This window comes from Myxocyprinus asiaticus, chromosome 27 (genome assembly GCF_019703515.2).
Source record: "Myxocyprinus asiaticus isolate MX2 ecotype Aquarium Trade chromosome 27, UBuf_Myxa_2, whole genome shotgun sequence".
Classification (NCBI taxonomy): Eukaryota; Metazoa; Chordata; class Actinopteri; order Cypriniformes; family Catostomidae; genus Myxocyprinus; species Myxocyprinus asiaticus.
The window spans coordinates 29412234-29434958 of NC_059370.1; the positions used below are offsets into that span (position 1 = coordinate 29412234).

Genomic DNA, 22725 nt, shown 5'->3' on the forward strand with positions numbered 1-22725 from the left:
ACTCAAAGAGCAAACAGCTGCTTTTAAAGCAACATTTCATCCAAAAATGAAAATTCTGTCATTATTTACTCACCCTCAAGCCGTTCCAAACCTGTATGCTGTTTTTCTGTTAGTTTGTGGAGGGGGTTTTATGTGGAACAAAGAAGAGAATTTGAAAGAATTTTCACGCAGTTATTTCTATACAACCGCATTTAGAGTGGCCATGACTGTCAAGCACCAAGAACACCATTAAAGCACCATAAAAGTTGTCCATACAACTTTTGTGCTCTATTTTAAATCTTCTGAAGACAGATGATAGCTTTGTGTGGGGAACAGACTGAAATTTAAGTCATAGTTCACTGATAATCTTCCCCTCCAGTGAGTTGTTAACTCAAGAACCGGATCAGTCCAAATCGTTCTTTTAAAACAGTTCTTTTTAATGAGCCGGTTTATCCAATTCACAAATCAGAAAAGAACCATCTCATTAGAACGATTCGGACTGATCCAGTTCTTGAGTTAACCCAGTGGATGGGAAGATTATCAGTGAATAATGACTTAAATTTAAAGAAAATTTCACACACAAAGCTATTGTATGGCTTCAGAAGATTTGGAATGTAGCAGGTATATGGACTGTAGTAATTATATGGTGTTTGTACACCCTTTTTGGAGCTTGACTGATGTGGTTACAACTAACTCTCGGCTGTTTCATGGAAAAAGCTGTGTTAAAATTCTCCTTTTGTGTTCCACAGAAAGAAAACAACATACACATTTGGAACAACATGAGGGTGAGAAAATAATTTCAGAATTTAAAATTTTGGGTGAACTATTCCTTTAAGTAGTTCATTGTCTTTCCTTTCCCCCTCAGCGTGTTTTGAGGAGCAAGTAGTTCATGTGGCTCACATCAGAGTGAGATGGTATATGTGTCCTCTGCCTTTTTATTTCTGTGAATAGGATGTGGGTGTCTCTTTCAGATGACAGTTCTTTGAATTCAGTTTTTGTTTTTCCTTCCTCCTCCATTGTCTTTCAAACATAATGTGAGGAAATTGTTCGGTCGGTTTAGTAAATATTGTCCTGCACTTAAAGGGATAGTGCACTCAAAACTAAAAATGATGTCATCATTTACTCACCTTTATGTTGTTCCAAACCCATATGACTTTCTATCTACCATGGAATACAATCGAGATGTTTGGCAACACGTACACTTTGATTGTATCTGTTTTTCCATACAATGAAATGACATCTCCTATTATAAATCTCCTTTAGTGTTCCACAGAAGACAGAGAGTCAGAGGGGTTTGGAACTACGTAAGGGTTAATAAATTTCCAAAGACAACGTCAACATTTTCTGCTTGCCTTTTTATTTCTTAAATAGCTACATTGTGGATTATTTGAGCATACTGCTAGATTGCATAGATGTTCAATTTGATTCTTCAGCTATAGTTTAGGATTTAATCATAATTTTAGAGTACATGTATCTCCCAGTAATGCTGTGCAGACCTGAGGTGTCAGCATTCATTTCCTGCTTCACTTGCTTTTATGATGAAATATGTCCTGCTATATTACAACTATGGAATTTCAGGTCTGTGCCTGCTTTCTGAAGATAACTGATATATTAGGTGATAATATTGCACAATATTTATTCCTTCCCTTGTAATTCCTTTTCTCATTTTTTTAAATGAACTGCAGGTTTGATGTTTGAATATACGTATAAGATAAGAATACTCCGTTTCACTCATTTGCCTTTGCATATTGAATGCTTGACCATAAGAGGTTCACCTCCCTTATCTCTCGGCCATGTTTGTCCCTGTCTTCCAGTAGACGCCGCCGAGGTACTGAGTGCTGACCCTGTTGATCTCCAGTGCGTTCCCATGGAGACCCATTTCTGCCCAGTTCCTAAACTCCTGGTTTCTGCACCCATGACGCTAAATCCAGTAAGCCTCTCCCGCAATCCCAGTTAAGACGCCAACACCCCAATCAGACCTATCACTCATGCAACGTGCCCAAACCCAGAAAAATGAATGCAACAAACGTGTGCCTAATCAGTATGTCCTTAACGGGCAATACATTCATCCTCATATCAAAGACGCCCACTTCATTAGAAGTCAACAGAGGTTTATTGATTTTGAAACAGGCAATACTTAAGCTTGGACCTACAACTGTTAAAGGATGCATGCCATCTTGATGCAAAGAGACGTAAGGAGCCTGCAGATGCTGAATCAGGAGACGGAGTGCTCTTGTAACTCACAGCCATACGAATACATGCAAACCAATTAGTTGAGAAAATTGAAACCTTTTGGAGGTGAACATTAGATTTAGGATTGTGCTTTTTCGATGTATGGTAAGCAGTGAAGCCGAGGCAGAGCATCAGCAGACAGAAAATGTTTCTTCGTCATTGAATGTGATAACTGTGTATGTACCCAGATCCCATGAAAGAGAGAAAGTGAGAGCTCCAGTGGCTTATGATATTGTGGTGGTGGTGTTACCTTAATTTCTTTCACATTTAACTCTAATTATTGATTAGTGGCACGTTTTATTTCATGTTTACATTTCAAAATGATATTTGAAAAGTATCAATGCTTTTGTAAGATAACTTGTTCTTGATACTGTTTAACTGAATTAGACTTTTTAGTTGAGAGGTTTTAAAATGTCATTGTCTGTGCCTTTTTAGTTACAAGTGTGTGAACTTATTTTTTCCCAATTTTTCTGTACTCGACCGACTTACATTTTATTATAGACTAAGAAGGTATACCTGTGTAGCCTTTCAGAATGTGTTGTTCCACCGTGTATGTAGAGATGTGTTGTTGTTGAGTGACTTCCTTTATATTGGTCTCATGAAAGAGTATTATTTATATAACCACTGTCCAACAGACTAAACATGGTCTGCTGACATAAGTGTTATAATCCATGCCTGAAGTATCTCACCTTGCATTTCCAACACAACATCGAGATACTCAGACCTCCATTTTTAGTAGAACTGCCTTAAGCAGACAAAATACGAGCACCTCTTATTGTACATTGTGATGTGCTCTCAAATGTAAGGTCAGGTTGCAGGTCTTCTGATGTATAAGATGTCTCATTGAGGATTTTAAACTGGAAAAAGATGAAGCTTCCAGCTGAAGCTCTTTAATCAAAGATGACCTTGGAAATACTCCTTACCTGTTGTTTTGTGTCCTGGATATTCAAGTACTATATAAATAATCAGGTTTATTTGCATTCTTAAAACATTGGTATACAGTATATGTCACATTGTCGAGGTTATTACCTTATCTGTCTCTTGTAGACAACCCCTTTATGATGGCAAGATCGTCTCCATGCCCTGCCTCACCTGCTGTGTGACAGTCTGTTCGTCTCCACTTTTCCAAATTTGATCAGCCATGTTTGGTGCATTTCAGAGTACCATGAGATCTTGGAGCACTCTGTGTTCAATGTCAATTAGTTGCCAAAACGGTTCTTAAACTGCTTGACTAGCTGTATGTAACCGTTCACACCATTTAAAAATAGCAAATCAGTACACTTAAAGGGATAGTTCACCCAAAAATGAAAACTCCATCATCATTTACTAAATTACTTTATTTCTCCCACACAAAAAGAGATGCTAGACAGAATGTCAGCTTCATTCTCACTTTCATTGTATTGAAAAAGATGCAATGAAAGTGAATGGTGACTGAGGCTAACATTCTGCCTAACATCTCTGTTTGTGTACCACAGAAGAAAGAAAGTCAAATGTTTTTGGAACCGCATGAGGGTGAGTGAGTGACAACAGAATTTGAATTTTTGGGTGAGCTATCCCTTTAAATTATTGATCCGTTGTGCATGATGTGGTGCGTCATCAAAATTACAAAAAGGAGAAATGCAAAAGCCTTGTAAGAGTCAGAAACTGGAACGTGAATTGAATAGCAGACAGATTTCCCATTAGTTCGCTGTATTCAGCACCATGTGTGCTCCCCAACAGTGTACTGTTTTCATGCCAATGACTCTCAGACAGAGGTCACTCTGTGCCAATCACAGGAGACTGTATGACACGCCAAGGTCACGAGACAGATGGATTTGAATTGCAATATTGTTCTCCTGCAAGAGCAAATGTGTCCACCCAAGCAACTAATGTAAACCCATTTGAGCAAGCTATTATCTTGTGCTTTGTTTTGAAACATCTCAGTTATTGCTACCTTTCATTAGGCGAGTCATGCAATCGGGAAATTGACAATGGGGCGGTTTTCAGCAGCTGGTTTTATTACTGCATAAGTGGACGCTGTGTGTACCCACTAATAGAGTTCCAGTCCTTGTCAACCAAGAGTCTCTATTGGATTATTGCTGTGTTATATTATTGATAGTTGTCCATAGATGAAACATGAAATCTGTGATATCAGACAGACTATACACCAAGGCCTGCAATCCATTAGGGTAGTACTGGAGATCTTTCCTCCCTGATGAAAGAACAACCTTAACCAGTCTTAGATGGTTTGCTGGTCTTCCAGGCTGGTCTGTTGGCTGGTTTTAGAGGGATTTTGGGTGCTTTTCAGCTAGTCATGCAGGAAGACTAGCATACCAGCTTGGGCTGGTTTGAGCTATTTTTTGCAGGGCCCATTTCGACTTTAAAGGGGTTGGCAGATTTATTTAAGTTGTTGTGTTTTAATGGTGTCTGTTTAGAGTTTTGAACAGGTTTAAATCACTGATTGTGTCCTTACTTTCACAAGTCAGCAGACTCTAAAATGCAAGGGCGTAGATGACCGTGTGACATCTGAATATTACTTGTTTTTGGGGTGTGAGCTCAAAGCTGTGGCTCTTATTTGGAAATGTTACAGTTAAAGGAAAAAAATTGGTTCGTTTAGACTGGGTACTTCACAAATGGCCCTCATCAGCCAAAGGTTCATTTACAAGACATTGTTGCCCTGAATTGGGCTTTACATGCATATATGAATGTGACATTTATGACAGAGAGAATGTCACGAGAGGTTTGGAAGCCTGTCTCGCCATTTCTCTCGATTGAAACTACAACCTTTTGCAACATATCAAGGAAGAGAAAGCCTCTCCATGTCATCCATTGTTGATGTAAAAAACAGACACGAGTTAAATAAAATGAAATGAAATCAAGGACCCTTCTCTTAACTACTGTCTCTTTTGGGACAGCTATGTTGTTACATTGTTTAGACAGCATAGCCCCTTAGAAAGAGCCATAAATATGATTTATTCTCGAAAACCTGGTCTAAAAGCGCCATTGTTTTCTGTTCAGCTAGTTTATTGGTGGTCAGCTCACATTATCTTGGCCAAACACAAATGATATATTATACAATGGTGATGTAAACCATGAAAATATTGTTTATCTTATCTGTGGTCAATACAAAATCAGAGAAAGATAATATACTGTGTTATAACTGAAATATCTGTATTGTATACATCTCTGTATAATGTTCATGGGTTTAAGATTCTTTTAGGAAATACCGTTATTAGGTAATTTGTGTGGATTTATTTAGGAGAAAAACTCTTCAAAACTGTTTATTGATGTGTTGGATCGTGTTTTGTAATTAAGTTCCATTGCCCAGCCAAGGTGTAGAACCTCCTTCTCTCTCTCTCTCTCTCTCTCTCTCTCTCTCTCTCTCTCTCTCTCATATAAAGAATTATGCCTTCTCCAACTGTAATCCAGCTGGAATCAACTAAATACTTGATTAAGAAAAAAACAATGTGCCTCATCGGGGGCTTTAGCATTTTAAGAAGTCACTTTTTAAAGAAGTGTGCATACCTGCATAATGTGGTTAGCTAGAATAATCTATGTGTATGTATTACAGGCGCATCATCCTTATAGTTTTAATCAACACATTAACAATCTTCGTAATGGTACCTGTTTTAAATATATCCTCACAAATTCAGTCATGGTATGGTGTGTTTTGACACAGCTGTCGGTGGTAGGCCGTTTAGCTTGAGTTTGGTCATTATTGTTACTTGGTTATTTTACATCGTAAAGTCTCTCATCGCATGAAATTAAAATAATCTGAATACTCGACATCATAGTTTGTGCAGTTAGTGGTTTAAGATTTAAAAAATTGCTTAATCTGTATATCTATATATCTCTATACACATTTGTAAGTATTGCAATGATAGAGTCATTGTTACCTATGATAGTAAGTTCTTGTTGCTATGGCAACAAAACTACAACATGGCTACCTTTGTATATCTTAATTGTGAATTTTTTCACACTTCAAGTGAAATAATGTACAACGTTAACTTATTCAGAAAGGGAATGTGTTCTTAAGTTGTCTTGGGGAAAAGAGATGATTGACTATTTTGTAAAAAAAAAAAAAAAAAAGATAAAAAAAAAAAAAGATTGATAGATACTTTATGTCCAAAGGCCCTTTGGAGACATCATAAGTTATTTCTGTTATAATAATCATAATTTTTTTATTGGGGTTGTTGATCATTTTAAGATAAGTAGACAGCATCTGAGCTTTTGAAACAATCTGATGGATTGATTGGGGGGGAAAGAGACTGTGCAGTCTCATAGTTGGTTTGAAATTAATACACTCAAGGGCACCATTACATTGGACAGGGCTGGAGATGCATTAATACTGTGTCAGCAATGGTGGATTCCAAAAAAAGAGGCAGTTTTTATAAATATCGCAACCCCATGATGTCAGAAACAAAGGACCTGTTTTAGCCATAGTGAGCCTATGGAGCCACAGCCCCAGAATTAAGTCTCTAACCCCCTCTGGCCCACCCAGACTGCACCCCAGCTGTGCTGGGACCTGGTGACTCACGTCACCCCATTGGTGTACGAATGTGTGTTATTCACCTTGTTTGCACTTATGTACATAACTGAGTCAAAATATTCAGAATTTATTTTGAATATACATAGAAGAATAAATATATATATGTGTGTGTAGAAGAGCAGATTCAAATTAAATGACTGTATTGTTCGAATACAGGTAAACAGTTGTCCTTTTAAAGGGTTGTCAAACAGAGAGATGCTGTTTTGGGGTGTTGAGAAATTTGTTGTTTGTTCTGTTTGCTAATGCCCTCGTTCTCATCATAAAGCATGATATTGCTTGCTGACAAAAGGAAAAACAATGATGTCAAAAAATCTTTGTAGTTTTGCATAGCTTATAAAAGCGCATTGAGCTGAGCACTGTGCCTGCTTATATCTGATCCTGAGGTGTGCTTGTGTAGGAGACGTAGAGACATACACCAATATTCGTGATATGTATTTTTATGTGTCTACCTCTCCTATCTGTACCTAAAAGTATGTGCCCAGAAACCAAAGACAGGCCAACTTGTTTCTCTTTTACCTCTTTACAGATTGTGAGTTTCAGATAAAATGGTTGACAATTTTGTTTTCTGTGTAGTCTCATACTGAAAAGGGGGTATAATAAGGCTCTGTCCCCTACAGGACAACAAGGAGACCAGCACAGGGCACATTATCGCAGAATTGTTCTGCCATAGAAATCGATAAACTTCAGGATCAGATTGTAGTAGGAAAGCGTTGCTACAGGTTATACACAACAATAACTTTCAGTTTGGTTCGGTTGTTGTCAAACATTTTCCATTCTTATACATTCACCAAGATCAACAAATAAATCTGAAAATCTCACTGGATTTCCTCCATCCAAATCAAGGTTGCTTCAGACATGAAATCGCCAGACAAAACCCTCTGTTGAAGAAAACTTGTACATTCTGTGCTCTACAATTGCTTTGGAAGCCAATGATTTTGTTGCCATGGCACTTGCCCTAATAGTGAGGGAGAGACTGAGTCTTTGTAGATTATTGCATATAGACGCACCTTTGGACCAATTAAATATGGTTCTCAGCCTTTTGACTGTAAAGCTGAGGTAGCACTTAGAACTTAGCATAGATTTAGAACTAAGTGTCCCAACTTGCAAACAAAAAGTGAATGCAAACACAGGACACTCCTCTTACCACTGTGCTTGACAGAGAAAAACCAACAAACACTCTTCTGCTGTCCATTTTCCTGTGCCTATACATTCTGTGATGTGAAAGGACTGATCTTTTAAAGAAAGCCATTGAGGTTAGACTTCCACCTAACTGTGCCCTACATTCAGTTCCTTTGTGTTCATATCTGTGAGTGGAACACTAACGTCAATGGTTCATGTTAACGTATAGAAGTCACTGAGACTGGAACATCACATCAATGTTGTACAAAGTTGTATAGTTTCAAATAAAATCACTCATTAATGCTGAGGTTAAGTCCCTTTAAAGGCATCAGCAGACGTTTGGTGACAAATGCTGATGCCTGCGTAAATGCTATTGTGTGTGTGGAACAGTTCAAAGAATGTCTACATTGTTTCAAAGCCATATGTAATAGATTCCTCTCTCTCCCACTGTAGGACAAGGTACAACTGAATGCTTTGATTCTTTATATGAAATGCTTCTCTTTCTATTTAGCTTATTGTGCTTGTATGTGCTCAAGAACTGCGCTTCTTGTCAATCCCTTTGCGATATATAAATGTATGGAAAATATACATACTTAAGACTTCTGTTCTTTTTGTTTGACAATTTAATAAAGCACTTAAAAGGCTCTTTGTGGCTGGTGTATTTTTTCTGCTTGTTACAAAAAGTTCTATCCAAATACAGCTGTGCCGAAAAGTTAAGGAAACAAATCACTGGTTTAAAGAATAGCATGTGTTATGTTTATTTGACATTTTTCTTATCTGTACAAAACATACAGCACATTACACTAGATACTCAAGGTATTTCCTCCAGTATAGCTTGATTTTGTGCTAAAGATTAATCTGCATTAGTGATTCTCAGATATATATTTAGAGTGGTTACATTAACAGAACCAGCTTTAAATTGCCTGGAGTTGGTCTCAAAATGAAAAGCTCTCTATAGCCACTATCAAAGAGCATCTTTAGTCTTCTGATTGATTACACTGTTCCTCGCATTTTATTGTCTTTAATTTCACGGCATGATTTTAGGATTGACATGTCTTCAGTGGTTTCAAACATCTGCAGACATACAGATCCCAAATTATGAATTACTCTGTGCTTTTTTAAAAATCTGTTTAAAAGTTGTCTCAGTCTCTAAAATAATTAGCTTGTAATGGATAGTTTAAAAAGAAAAGTGTTATCAATAACATACATGAAACAAATAAGTAGTTAATACTATATAAGAATATATAAATAATTAAATAATATAATAAAATGATGCGTTATTGTAGTAGTAGTGATAAGAATAATATATTAAACAATTAAACATTATTTTAATTAATGTGGCAATTAAGCTATTTTGAATTAAATGTGTTATTAAATAAATGTTTGATGCCAGAGAACCCCCAAATATGATGATCCCCTTGAGAGGGACCCCTTTGCTCAAATCTAAAGGTATATATTTTTAGAAAGACCCATTTATACTATGTGAGGAAAATAGCAAGTGTGATATAAAGGTAACATGTTATTTGCTAAATAATAATAATAATAATAATAAAAAGGCTTTTAAATTGTTCTAAAGCTAAAATAAATTATTCAAATATTTTATGGAACATGTTTACTTTGTATTAAGTTTACCATATACCTTTTTCTACCCACTGTTAGAGGTGTCATTTTAGATTGGAAAACCTGAAAAGAAATTGAAATGTATTTGTAGTCTTTTTAAAGCAGAATAATAATGGTATTATATTAAAAAATTTTCATTATTATTTTATCCCCTTTTCTCCCAATTTGGAATGCTCAATTGCCACTACTTAGTAGGTCCTCATGGTGGTGTGGTTACTCATCTCAATCCGAGTGGTGGAGGACAAGTCTCAGTTGCCTCCTCTTCTAAGTCCGTCAATCTGCGCATCTTATCACATGACTCGTTGTGCATGGCACCGCAGAGACTCACAGCATGTGGAGGCTCATGCTACTCTCCACAATCCATGCACAACTTACCACACGCCCCACTGAGAGTGAGAACCACTAATCATGACCATGAGGAGGTTACCCCATGTGACTCTACCCTCCCTAGCAACCGGGCCAATTTGGTTGCTTAGGAGACCTGGCTGGAGTCACTCAGCACACCCTGGATTCGAACTCGCTACTCCAGGGGTGGTAGTCAGTGTCAATACTCGCTGAGCTACCCAGGCCCCCTGATTATGATTATTATTAATTTCGTCTTAAATCTTTCATGGACCCCTAAGCACCCCTTTCCGGCCCCATTGGGGTCTCCGGACCTCAGTTTGAACACAAGTTTAGATGCCTTGTAGTTTGAGGTGCTTGTCAGTATTTTTTATATTTTTGTCAACAGGGCCAATAATCTTTAAAAATTCCTCCGCCTGATCCCGCTCAATCACAACTCAAACCAATCAGAATAGACTCTCAAGGAAGGCACGTATTCAAATACAATAAGCTGATTCCAAGTTATTTCATAACTAATGAATTAACTGGCATTCAAATGACAGTGGACATAATTATACATTACAAAAACACAACATATTTACATTCTTTGAAGAAGAAAAAAATATATAATTGTGTGTTCTGTGGAGAGTGATGTGATATCCGGCGGATGTTTATTGGTCAGTGTGAGAAAGAAGCTCTGCGGGGCCGCTGTTGCTGTCTGGGACCGATATGCAGAGGCGGGCCGGGAGAGGCACTAGAAATGACGGGCCTGTAGTATTCCGAGACGGAGTTGATGATAGCTGGACCCGAATCTTGATTATATTCGTCGGTCGGTCAAAAGGCTCTATTAAAGCAGGAAAGGGCCGTTTGTATGTGAGCGGGTGACTGTTGCACGCGCAGCCTCTCATTGAGAAACACTAGCCAGCTAACTCTAGTCATGTAGAGCTCCATTCACATGGACACGACTACACATCATACTTGTGTATTATATCGCCTCTTTGGCTTACAAACTCTTGGCTGAGCCGTTTCCAATGGAGATGGAGGGGCGTTGTGGATTTAGCTAGTCAGAGCGCAGTATTAACCGCGGGACAACACACTTCCCTGTTGAATCTGTGGCTTTGATAACCCGATAAAAGTGCTCCTCAGGTGTTGCTTTGATCGTAAAACCTCTGAATAAGACGTGTTGGTTTAACTAAGTATTTTAATTTATGTTTTTATGGCCGGTGAGCAGATAAAGTTAGCTGTAGCTTAAGCCTGGATCAGACCAAATGAAGGAGTACAAAGTAGTTGTGCTGGGCAGCGGCGGCGTGGGCAAATCCGCACTCACGGTCCAGTTTGTGACCGGGACATTCATCGAGAAATATGACCCGACCATCGAGGACTTCTATAGGAAGGAGATCGAGGTTGATTCGTCTCCCTCGGTGCTGGAAATTCTGGACACCGCTGGGACCGAGCAGTTCGCCTCCATGCGAGATCTGTATATTAAAAATGGGCAAGGCTTCATTTTAGTTTACAGCCTCGTCAATCAGCAGTCATTTCAGGTTGGTGATGCACTTAATTGATGCCTTTACTAATAAAAGCAAAATAGGCATTTAAGTCTTAGAGTAGGAGATTATTACTAGGATATGAATTACCATAAAACCACTGTTAAGGTCAGATAAGCACTCCACAGTGGGTAACTGTGTAAATAAAAGCGATTTATGGGTTCACCAGACCCAAGTACCTTCAATCAAGTAGAAGAATGCAGAAAATCTTAGGTCTGACGATTTAAAAGTATTTTAAGGTGAATATGCAACAGGTTTGATCAGCATAATACAGCTTTTATTCCAATGCACTTAGTACTAATCCAAAAACATTTGGTCTTACACATGTTTAGCATTTTTTATTAATCGTTCCCATAAACACGCCTTTATCCCAATGCTTCACAGGACATCAGACCAATGCGGGACCAGATTGTTCGTGTGAAGCGCTTTGAGAAGGTGCCTCTGATCTTGGTGGGGAACAAGGTGGATCTGGAGTCAGAGCGGGAGGTCGCAGGCTCTGATGGCCGTGCCCTTGCACAAGAGTGGGGCTGCCCTTTCATAGAGACCTCTGCCAAGAGCAAGAGCATGGTGGATGAGTTGTTTGCTGAGATTGTAAGGCAGATGAACTACACCACTTTGCCCGAGAAGCAAGAGCAGTGTTGCACCGCCTGTGTTGTGCAGTGAGCATCCCGGCCTTACGTTTACTCCAGGTACAAAAGTGCAAAGCCATTCAACTGTGTATTCACACTTCTTTTGGGTGCAAAATACTCTATTTTTCACCCAAAATGCACATTATGGCTTCAAATTCTTAATTCTGTGTATAATTTGTTGGCCCAGCTTAAAAATCTGATCATGTCTAGATGTTCAAAGTACTTCGGCTCTGTTCTTATATTTACAACAACAACAAAAAATGCCGTGAGAGCGTCCTCTCAAAGAGAGTGGAGGACAGCAGCTCTCGGCAAATTCTGGTCTGTTATCATTCGATCACACCAAGAATGTGGTGTGAAGAATAAAACTGCTTAATCCCTATACCAGTGAGATGAAGCATAAAGAGGCAGAGCTGTCTGGACTAGCAGTCAGGCACATGAGATCAGGGAGAACCCTTGGGTAAGAAAGAGGAAAACCCAACATCCTGAATGGATAGTGATGTTACAAAACAGGAAATTCTGTTTCGGAGAATTTTAGGATTACGTAATGGGCAGAAGCACCCATTTCAGTAGAGGTCTTTATGTAATTCCTCATTCAGATGTTTTACATGTTGAAGATTCTCACTTTTAAACAGATATATCCTCATTTCTAAGTTCATTTCCAATGAAAATGCCAATACCAAGCTATATTGGGCTATATTCAACAACAGAGAGGACCTAATATGCTATTATATAATTGTTGGGTTTTTTTCTTCTTGCAACTACTGTTCATTTCTCTCTCTCCCTCTCTCTCTCCCTCTCTCTCTCTCTCTCTTTTATCTTAGACACATCGCCCAGATGGATGCTTTCTTGAACCAATCTCTGATCTTATGACCCTATGAGCCACACCTGTGCCTCTGAGCCACTTGAACTCTGATACTTAAGACGTCTGGCCAAAGCTTTGCTTTGCTGGCCAGAAGTAAATCAACGCAGGGTCTTGAAAACTGAAATCCACTGAGGTCTGCATTGTAGAGCACATTTTCAATATCTTAAAGTTATCTTTTGGTTACCTGAAAACAAGTCAAGTCTGCGAATTTGAGCACAGAAAACTTGGGGAATGGGGATATCTGTGACAGGGCTATTAATAGCTATTTTTCTTATATAGGGAAAAAGGTTATGATGAGCAGGTCAGCTCAGGGCTATAATACCCCTGGAGATGCTCAGTTGTACATTTTCCTGTTTTTCTTTTAACATATTAAGTTTGATATCCAGTTATAAAGCTGTAACAGCCATTATGCAGGTTTGAGACCTCAATATCTAACTTTTTTTTTTTTTTTTAAACTACTGGTATGTATGTTTTCTCTCCTAATACTCTATTTATTAAAGTCTTTAATTGCCAGAATAGATAAATATTGCATTTTTATAATCTGTTGGCCGTTTTTGCTTTTTGTGACTACAGTATGCATTGTTTCTGATGTACAGTATTTACGATGCCTTAAATGATTACAGTCTGAAAGCAGTGTTGAGTCAGACTTTCCTTTCTGGTAATCTTTCTTCATTTACAGGATGCCATAACTCATTCATACCATTCAGCTTGTTTTTGGCTTGCCTGACAAGTTTTTACCTGGATTTTTAACATTTAGAAATTTCTGCCACTGCTTCCAAAGAAACATTGTTACAGTTGTCAATTAAGGACATTGAGACATCTAAGCCAAATCAACTAAGCAAATAACTCTTAAATCATTGCATGCAATAACTAACAATAGGTTTTTGATGATGACCTTTAAATTGTTTGGAAGTCAGACATTATCAGTTCCCAACTATCAGTCATATTGTGGCTATAACCAAATGGCTGAAACGGGAGGATCTTATAATGCAGAACAGAGAGAGCTTTAAGAAGTATACTGTTTGATTTCTGGGTTCTTAAAGTGGATGGACGAAGTTGGTAATTTCCAACTAAAACCTTCCATTGAATTAAGCCTCATTCCATGTGTATGCTCATGGAACAAGCAAACTCTGATTGCTTAGCATAAGTCAATCTCTCTGGCATGCATCCATATTGAAAGTTTATGACAATTAGTCGTAAGAAATTATGACATTGACAAAATATGTATGGCTAATACCCTCATCTTAAAATCGGTTATGATTTGTCATAATTTTCAGTCTAACTTTCAGTTGATCAGAGCACTGAAGCATTGCATTGATGGAATTGGCTTTTTTTTTTTTTATTGAGCTACATTAGTAGCAGCTATGATTTTGTCCCAGCACAAGGCTTTGCTTGTAAACTTTATGATGAAAAATTGTTATATTAAGGTGTTGAGAGAAAAAAGTCTTTGTGCATTCCTGAAAGCATTTAAATACGGCATTAAATATAATAATAGAAAGCTTTGGTTGTCAAATTGAGTAAGTTTAAAACCACAAAGATTCTTCCTCTTGCCCAAAGTAGGTGTTCGAGAAGAGCTTTGGTCAAGGGGGTGGCCAAAAACACATTGGGCCTTCTTACGTAAATTGTCCCATTAAATTGACTGGGACAATTTATGTAAGAATACTAAAGATTTACACACAAATTAGTTATGCTCGTGTTTCATGAATAAGGCCCATTACCTACACTTCACAGCTGCGAAGTTCTGTGTGGAGCAGTGTTATTATAGTTAACTAAAACTAAAATCATTTTTGTTCAAATAAAAGCTGAAATTATTGGAAAAACTAAACTAAAATACTTTTCATTAATTCAGTACTAACTAAAATAAAAATGATTATGAATTCATTTTAGTTTTTGATATACTAGGATGAATATGGGCAAAGTGGGACACTTTTGGAAATGTTACTTTTCTAGGCACTTTGAATTATGCTCCAAACACCACATGAGTTAACATTATACCTTTGAAGAAAGCTTAGGGTGTCTTCTACCTTAGTCAAAAGCAAACCTTTAAAGACCCTCTTTTGACCAAATCCCAGATTTTTTAAGCAGTACTGGTAAAGTGGGACAGGAAAAATAATTCTCTAGAAAATATCTACAAAGGTATTTGGAATTAATTTTTATATTTTCATATACACTTTAACATCATAACATTAAGTTTTACTTTTTTATAACCTTGACAAGATTTACCTCAAATTTCTGTCATTTTCTTGCCATTGCTTTTCTCACCAGTGGTCATGAAATGAGCTCTGTCACGCATCCCAAAGTAAAATTATCCCTTTAAAACCTCAAAAAGATAAAGGGAATAGTTCTCCCAAAAATTTAGTCTCTTATCATTTACTCACCCTCATGCCATCCCAGATGTTTATGACTTACTTCTGCAGAACACGAAGATTTTTAGAAGAATATTTCAGTTCTGTTGGTCCATACAATGCAAATCAACAGGGTCAAAAGGTCCTTTGAAGCTCCAAAAAGCTCATAAAGGCAGCATAGAAGTAATCCATAAATGGTTTAATCCATGTCTTCTGAAGTGATCTAATCTGTTTTGGGTGAGAACAGACCAAAATGTAACACTTTTTTCAGTGTTCATCTTGCAATTACAGTCTGCAGGAACGATCATGATTTCAAGCTCGATTACACTTACTACTAGAGTTCGCAGAGTGCTAGATGGCACTGGGAAATATAATCAACCTTGTAATCACGATTGCCAAGAAGACTGCTGATGTCAAGATTTACAGTGAAAAAGGACATAAAGATTGATCTTTATTTATGTTCCGCAGAAGAAAGAAATTCAAACACATCTGGGATTATATGAGGATGAATAAATTATGAGAGAATTTAAATTTTGGGGTGAACTATCACTTTAATTGTTTACTCCCCAAAGATTAGTTTATTAATTATTTATAATCATTTAAGGAAATACATATGGATACAATGTGGATTGAGCTTAAATGTCCTGTGCCACTTTACCCATATTCACCCTATAGTATAATATTTGTGACATTTACAATACACATTAAACATGAAAACACCACTAGATAGAGGTAACACAAGACTGCCCTGAGAAATTTAAAGATGTTCGACTTTTTAAATTACACCAGTAAATGCTCAGCATTGGCAGCCATTAAACATACTAAAACTAAAATAAAAACAACTGAAACTACAAAACACTGAGAAAACAAAAACTAACAGACAAACTGTGTATAAAATAGAAATAAAACTCAATAAAAAATCCAAAACTATAATAACACTGGTGTGAAGATGGGAAAATCTGCTGGAATAATATCCATCTCTGCAGCACAATCAGTCAGTCATCTGTGGCAGAATAGCTTGAGAACAGACATTTCGGAGTAAAAGGCATATGAGTCCAACACTGTTATGGCTTCAAGACACGTTTTCTGAATGTCCTTGAGTGACCCAGATAATTTAGACTCTAGTAAATATGTGAAGAGGCTTAAAAATTGTGGCTGACAGAGCTCACTATCCAATCTGCCAGAGAATTGGGAGAATTCATAAGAAAGAATGGGGAATACTCCCCAATTCCGGTAAAAGCACATTTATGAAAACTTGAAGCTGTAAGGTGCAGTTAAAGACATCCTTAAAAGGCACTGAATAAAAGGTTTGATTACTTATATAAACATAAGATTTATATTTAGCAAAAACAGCCTAGAAGCTAAAGCATAGGCTACTGTATACTTGTTTTGTATAATATTTTTGGTAACACTTTACAATAAGATTCCATTTGTTAACAGTATTTAATGCATTAGATATCATGAATAAACAAATAACATTATATTTTTACCGAATGTATTAATCTTTGTTAATGATGGTTAATAAAAATACAATTGTTCATGACTATAGTGGTACCACAAAAAGCCAGGACTTTTATTTTGAAAGGGGGAAGCGTAAAAAAGAACCTTCATGTTTACATGGTGCTCACAGTTTCTCTCTTCGTTTTTGTTCATACCTGTTTTATGTCTCATTTAGTAAATCCTTTCACATTGATGCAATGAAAACTGTATTTGTAACTGTCGGGACAACATGTTTTGAGGATTTGGTTGTCACTGTGACTTCAGATGAAGCCGTGAAGGTAATAATATCTTTAATTATAGTCGTGTCTGCAAAGAGATGTAAATAAAATGACAAAAAAACGTTTCAGTACCTACAAGTTAGTTTTATAAGCAAGAAGTGGGTAAGGTTCAAAATTAGATATGTATATCCTATCCCATTTTCATGACTGTTTTCATATTTATTTCTGAATGAAGGCGTTAATTGATCGAGGATATACAGACATGGTTCTTCAGGTTGGCAGAGGTTCAGTTGTTCCTGATTCAGAGAGTTGTCCAGGATTGAGAGTTGAAGTGTTTCGTTTTAAAGACTCAATCGCGGAGGACATGAGACACGCAGACCTGGTCATCAGTCATGCTGGTGGGTATAACAACTGAGGTCAAGGGTTAGTTTAGCTCCTTCTCCCAACACTATACCAAAATACAATACAGTACAGTAAAAAAATAAATAAATACCCATTTGGGAGGCAAATCAAGTAAACACTTTATATAATAATCACCAATAAGTAATTAACAATATACACTCACCGACCACTTTATTAGGAACACCTGTACACCTACTTATTCATGCGATTATCTAATCAGCCAATCGTGTGGCTGCAGTGCATAAAATCATGCAGATACAGGTCAGGACCTTCAGTTAATGTTCACATCAACCATCAGAATGTGGAAAAATGGCTCTAACAAGGACAGAAAGAGATGTGGAAGGTCCAGATGTACAACTAAACAAGAGGATAAGTACATCAGAGTCTCTAGTTTGAGAAACAGACACCTCACATGTCCTCAGCTGACAGCTTCATTGAATTCTACCCACTCAACACCAGTTTCATGTACAACAGTAAAGAGAAGACTCAGGGGTGCAGGCCTTATGGGAAGAATTGCAAAGAAAAAGCCACTTTTGAAACAAAAAGAAAAAGTAAAGGTTAGAGTGTGCACAGAAACACAGACATTGGACAAAAGATAATTGCAAAAGAGTGTTATGGATCTTAACCCCATTGAGCTTTTGTGGGAGCATCATGTTGTTGGGGTGCTTTGCTGCAGGAGGGACTGGTGCACTTCACAAAATAGATGGCATCATGAGGAAGGAAATTATGTGGATATATTGAAGCAACAGCTCAAGACATCAGCCAGGAAGTTAAAACTCGGTCACAAATGGGTCTTCCAATTGGACAATGACCCCAAGCATACCTCCAAAGTTGTGGCAAAATGGCTTAAGAACAATAAAGTCAAGGTATTAAACTGGTGGGGGTCTGGGTAGTTCAGCGAGTATTGACACTGACTACCACCCCTGGAGTCGTGAGTTAGAATCCAGGGCATGCTGAGTGACTCCAGCCAGGTCTCCTAAGCAACCAAATTGGCCCGGTTGCTAGGGAGGGTAGAGTCACATGGGGTAACCTCCTCGTGGTCACTCTAATGTGTGGTTCTCGCTCTCAGTGGGGCACGTGGTGAGTTGTGCATGGATGCCGTGGAGAATAGTGTGGGCCTTCACACGTGCTACATCTCCGCGGTAACGCGCTCAACAAGCCACGTGATAAGATGTGCGGATTGACGTCTCGGACGCGGAGGCAACTGAGATTCGTCCTCCGCCACCCGGATTGAGGTGAGTCACTATGCCACCACGAGGACTTAAGAGTGCATTGGGAATTGGGCATTCCAAATTGAGGAAAAAAGGGGAGAGAAAAAGAATAAAAAAGCTATTGGAGTGGCCATCACAAAGCTCAATCCGATAGAAAATTTGTGGGCAGAACTGAAAAAGTGTGTGCGAGCAAGGAGGTCTACAAACCTGACTCAGTTACACCAGTTCTGTCTGGAGGAATGGGCCAAAATTCCAGCAACTTATTGTGAGAAGCTTGTGGAAGGCTACCCAAAACATTTGACCCAAGTTAAACAATTTAAAGGCAATGCTACCAAATACAAACAGTGTATGTAAACTTCTTACCCACTGGGAATGTGATGAAAGAAATGAAAGCTGAAATAAATCATTCTCTACAATTATTCTGACATTTCTCATTCTTAAAATAAAGTAGCGATCCTAACTGACCTAAGACGAGCAATTTTTTCAAAGTTTTCTATGATTAAATGTCAGGACTTGTGAAAAACTTAGTTTAAATGTATTTGGCTAAGGTGTATATAAACATCTGACTTCAAATGTATGTGTGTATATGTGTGTGTGTGTGTGTGTGTATATATATATACTACCATTCAAAAGTTTGGTGTCACTTATCTGAAATGTTTCTCATGATCTTAAAAATCTTTTGATCTGAAGGCGTATGCTTAAATGTTTGAAATTAGTTTTGTAGACAAAAATATAATTGTGCCACCATATTAATTTATTTAATTAAAAAACAAAAGTTTTACTTAAAAAAAGTTTTTGAAATGGATTATTCTTGGAACGAATAATTAAGAAAAGCAGCCACTAAGTTCCCAGCATATAGATGGGAACTGTTTAAAAAGCATCCCAGGGTGATACCTCAAGAAGTTGGTTGAGAAAATGTCAAGAGTACTTGTCTTCAAATTCTAGGCAAAGTGTGACTACTTTGAAGATGCTAAAATATAACATAGTTTTGATTTATTTAGGATTTGTTAGTCACAACATAATTCCCATAGTTCCATTTCTATTATTCCATAGTTGTGATGACTTTTCTTCACATTTTAGAATAATAGTAAAAAAAATAAAGAATAAGTAAGTGACCCTAAACTTTTGAACGGTAGCGTATATATTTACAGAGATTAGTAGTTCTTGTACTGACATATTATATATGAATATAATACAAATTTCATGTGTCCACTCTAAATATGTGTTTTCTCACTTTCTGTATTAATTGTGTTTGTTTAGAATTCTGTAAACATTTGTAATGTAATAATGTTTGAAAATCAGTTTATGATTATTACAGTGTTTAACCCAGATTTTAAATTAGATCCAGGCCTAGACTACTGCTTGGTTGGAATCTTATGCTTTATTAGTGTTATGATTTAATGTATTCCATTTAGGAGCAGGAAGCTGTTTGGAAGCACTTGGAGCTAATAAAGCTCTCCTCGTGGTGGTCAATGACAAATTAATGGACAATCACCAGCTTGAGCTTGCAAAGCAGCTGCAGGCGGATTCACATCTAATTTACTGCACTTGCAGGTTTGTTTTATAGCCATGATGATAAGTCTTTAATCACTGTACTCTGCTGTATTAGATTACAAAGTCTCTATTTAAATTATTATTTTTTTAGAGTTACAAAAAGTTTTAGTGCCCTTGTCAATGGTTGATGTAGATTTTTAGATAATGCACTGGATTCTTACAGATGTTTGTTCGTCATTTGCTCTTTATTTTTAATGTGTTGCCTCTGTGTTTGCAAGTGTCATTCTTTTTTATGTGTATTTTTTAACTCATTATCACAGCACTCTGCCTCAGACTTTGAAGGAAATGGACCTGTCTGCATTGACATCCTACGTGCCTGGTCAACCACAGAACTTCGCCACCTTTTTAGATAAGGCCATTGGACTTGTGTAAGCTCTGTCACTTGAACCATAGTCAGCTTTGATGAGAATTCAGGCTGGTGATGAAAGTGTATTAGAGGGAATATCTGCACTGTCCCCTCAGGAGTCTCGTGCTTGAGCAGAGCTGATTTTTACCAAGCTAAAAGCAATTTTGAACTGACCTTTCATGGGATATGCCCTGCAGAGAAGTATGAAAATTGTGAAGATACAGTAGCAATGAGAGTCGTTTTTATAATTAATTTGAAGATCAATTTAAATGGCAAAATATTAAAGTATTAAAAGTATTTAAAATAAATGAATGATTATTTTCTCTTGACTTTATTTTTATAATAAGTGACACAATGAAACTTTCACATTGTCAAGATATACTTAAGAAACGGACATTGTCAAGGAAACATGCTCTAGTGAACTTCCTGTGTAAAATTAGACCTCAGACATTGTTTTATTCAGATGCTCAGAGGAGAGCATGATTTACAGAGACACATCACAAATATATTTTGAGCTGCTGTTTTTGTCCTCTCTACGATGCTGGTCAGCCGCTTTTCTAAGTATATAATTGGTTGGACTGAATAGTGTATTTTTGGTTGATAACATTATAAAGGTAAATAAATCTTTGAGTTAACATAAGACTAGAATTATAATCCTCATTCAAACGAATTATATTGTTAAAAAGCATTCCGAATTGTATGATCATATTTAGGCTTTGTCCTCTTATAAACAAATAATTAAAAGAAAACATGAGATATACAGTGGTCTCAAAAGGTGACTAGACACTAAAGCCACACTTAAAACTGTAAGAATGACATTGCATTAGAAAACATGTCAAACCAAGAGGCATTTATTTTCAAGAAAGGTTTTCAACCAAAACATTTTACATAAAGAATTGAAAGTTTTAAAATATGAGCCAGTAGATATACTGTTCAAAATTATGATAAAAAGTATTTGTACTATTTTGACTGTCCATAGTTAGTATGACAAACTACCTGTGGTTTCTCTTTTATGACACTTGTGTGAACTTGTGGGGAGCTCACTTAATACATCCACTAAACATGTCCTTGGGATTAGTTTGTTAAATATGACTACAAACATGGCTTAGAAAAGTGAAGTTATTTCTGCTTAAAAGTCTAGCACTGTTTGTTTGCAGATGCCATTTGGCTTGATATTTTGCCTCAAATGCAATGAGATTCATTCATTTTTAAATATTGAAATAAATATTATTTTTTGGGCCAATGTTAGTTTGGATGGTTTTAGTGGGGATTTCCACTGTGGTTGTCACCACATAGAATGAGACTTCTGATACTGATCTGCAGTCTCTATGTGGGTTGAGTGAAGCTCAAATGGGAACAAAAAGTAGCTCAAGAAATAACTTGTAGACAATTTTTTTATTTTCAGATTGAAAGAATATTCAGTTTTGTGAATTGCTACATGAAGATTGTTACATTAAAACCTGTTTGCCTGTGTGTGTGTAAAGTGTATGGTTATCAACCTTGAGTATGTGGAGTGCACCCGGCACCCAAAGACCTCAAAGATGAACTACACCTTCAGCAGTGTGAAGATCTCCCAGAAGCTCTATGGCTCTATTAGACTTTTCATCATCCTCATTAAATGGATTGATTTTCTCAAACACATTTGCCTCGTGGATTTCAAAATAAGTGTGTTTTGATATATGATTTATGTTGTTTTGTTGTAGCTGATACATAAAAAATGATATTTATTTATTTCATTTATTTATTTTTTTAACAGGTTTCTAAATAATGCAAACTAGAAAACTGCTCAGAATACATATTGGAGCACGTTTATACTGTAGGCTGCAGAATTCCTCTCAAAAACCAGGGTCAGGTTTTTCAGAAATTTTATATAAATATCTGCTGGAGGAAACCAAACTATTTCACAAGCTTTTGAATCCCTCAAAAGATATGGTAAGACATTTAAATTGACATTCATGTTCCTTCAAATTCATAGTGTGTCCAATTAAGTCAAAAGGTCAAAAATGAGATGCTTGTGTATCTTCATGTTCTCTACAGAACTTCTCTACCCTTCTAGTCCTCTCAATGACTGATAATAGTCTGCTGCATTCTGTGCTCAAATATTGTTGTGTAATGGCTGCTAAACTGTATAACTGTCCGTTGTCCCAGGCAACCTACTTCCAACATAGCTATGCTAGATTCATGTCTTTTGTATAACCTTACCGCCTCTTTATTCCCACGTAATTGTAAAGGGCGGTTATCCGAGTTACCGTAGACTTTGTCAGTTCAAACCAGTCTGGCCATTTCCTGTTGACCTCTCTCATCAACAAGGCATT

At 37.1% G+C, this 22725-nt stretch overlaps 3 protein-coding genes across 10 annotated transcripts in view; all 3 read left to right on the top strand.

The window, feature by feature from the left end:
* Window positions 1–8502, top strand: part of LOC127417672 (muscleblind-like protein 3) — a 60845-nt gene extending 52343 nt beyond the window's left edge. For 4 of the 8 annotated variants that reach the window (XM_051657810.1, XM_051657809.1, XM_051657815.1 and 1 more), the window contains one exon: window positions 1797–8502. In XM_051657810.1, the coding sequence (XP_051513770.1) occupies window positions 1797–1814 (18 nt within the window). In that variant the 3' untranslated portion in view covers window positions 1815–8502. Of the gene's footprint in view, window positions 1–1793 lie in introns of all 8 variants that reach the window. The other 4 variants (XM_051657808.1, XM_051657812.1, XM_051657811.1 and 1 more) reach the window with 2 other exon arrangements.
* A 1975-nt stretch (window positions 8503–10477) lies between these two features.
* LOC127418212 (ras-related protein Rap-2c) lies at window positions 10478–14342 on the top strand. Its single transcript, XM_051658666.1, has 3 exons — window positions 10478–11340; window positions 11728–12032; window positions 12794–14342. Exons 1-2 carry the CDS (start codon window positions 11068–11070, stop codon window positions 12004–12006), a joined length of 552 nt encoding a protein of 183 aa, XP_051514626.1. The 5' UTR covers window positions 10478–11067; the 3' UTR covers window positions 12007–12032; window positions 12794–14342.
* Window positions 14343–16767: 2425 nt separating this feature from the next.
* Window positions 16768–20718, top strand: LOC127418287 (UDP-N-acetylglucosamine transferase subunit ALG13 homolog). The gene is made up of 4 exons (XM_051658809.1): window positions 16768–16957; window positions 17133–17295; window positions 19926–20064; window positions 20325–20718. Exons 1-4 carry the CDS (start codon window positions 16877–16879, stop codon window positions 20434–20436), a joined length of 495 nt encoding a protein of 164 aa, XP_051514769.1. The 5' UTR covers window positions 16768–16876; the 3' UTR covers window positions 20437–20718.
* The last annotated feature ends 2007 nt before the right edge of the window (window positions 20719–22725 follow it).

Bases quoted from the DNA above. Each gene is read 5' to 3' on its own strand.
- LOC127418287 (XM_051658809.1), top strand. From the start codon at position 16,877: ATGAAAACTGTATTTGTAACTGTCGGGACAACATGTTTTGAGGATTTG. The intron at 17,296-19,925 runs GTGGGTATAACA...TATTCCATTTAG, and splicing joins CCTGGTCATCAGTCATGCTG to GAGCAGGAAGCTGTTTGGAA. The intron at 20,065-20,324 runs GTTTGTTTTATA...TCATTATCACAG, and splicing joins CTAATTTACTGCACTTGCAG to CACTCTGCCTCAGACTTTGA.
- LOC127418212 (XM_051658666.1), top strand. From the start codon at position 11,068: ATGAAGGAGTACAAAGTAGTTGTGCTGGGCAGCGGCGGCGTGGGCAAA. The intron at 11,341-11,727 runs GTTGGTGATGCA...AATGCTTCACAG, and splicing joins TCAATCAGCAGTCATTTCAG to GACATCAGACCAATGCGGGA.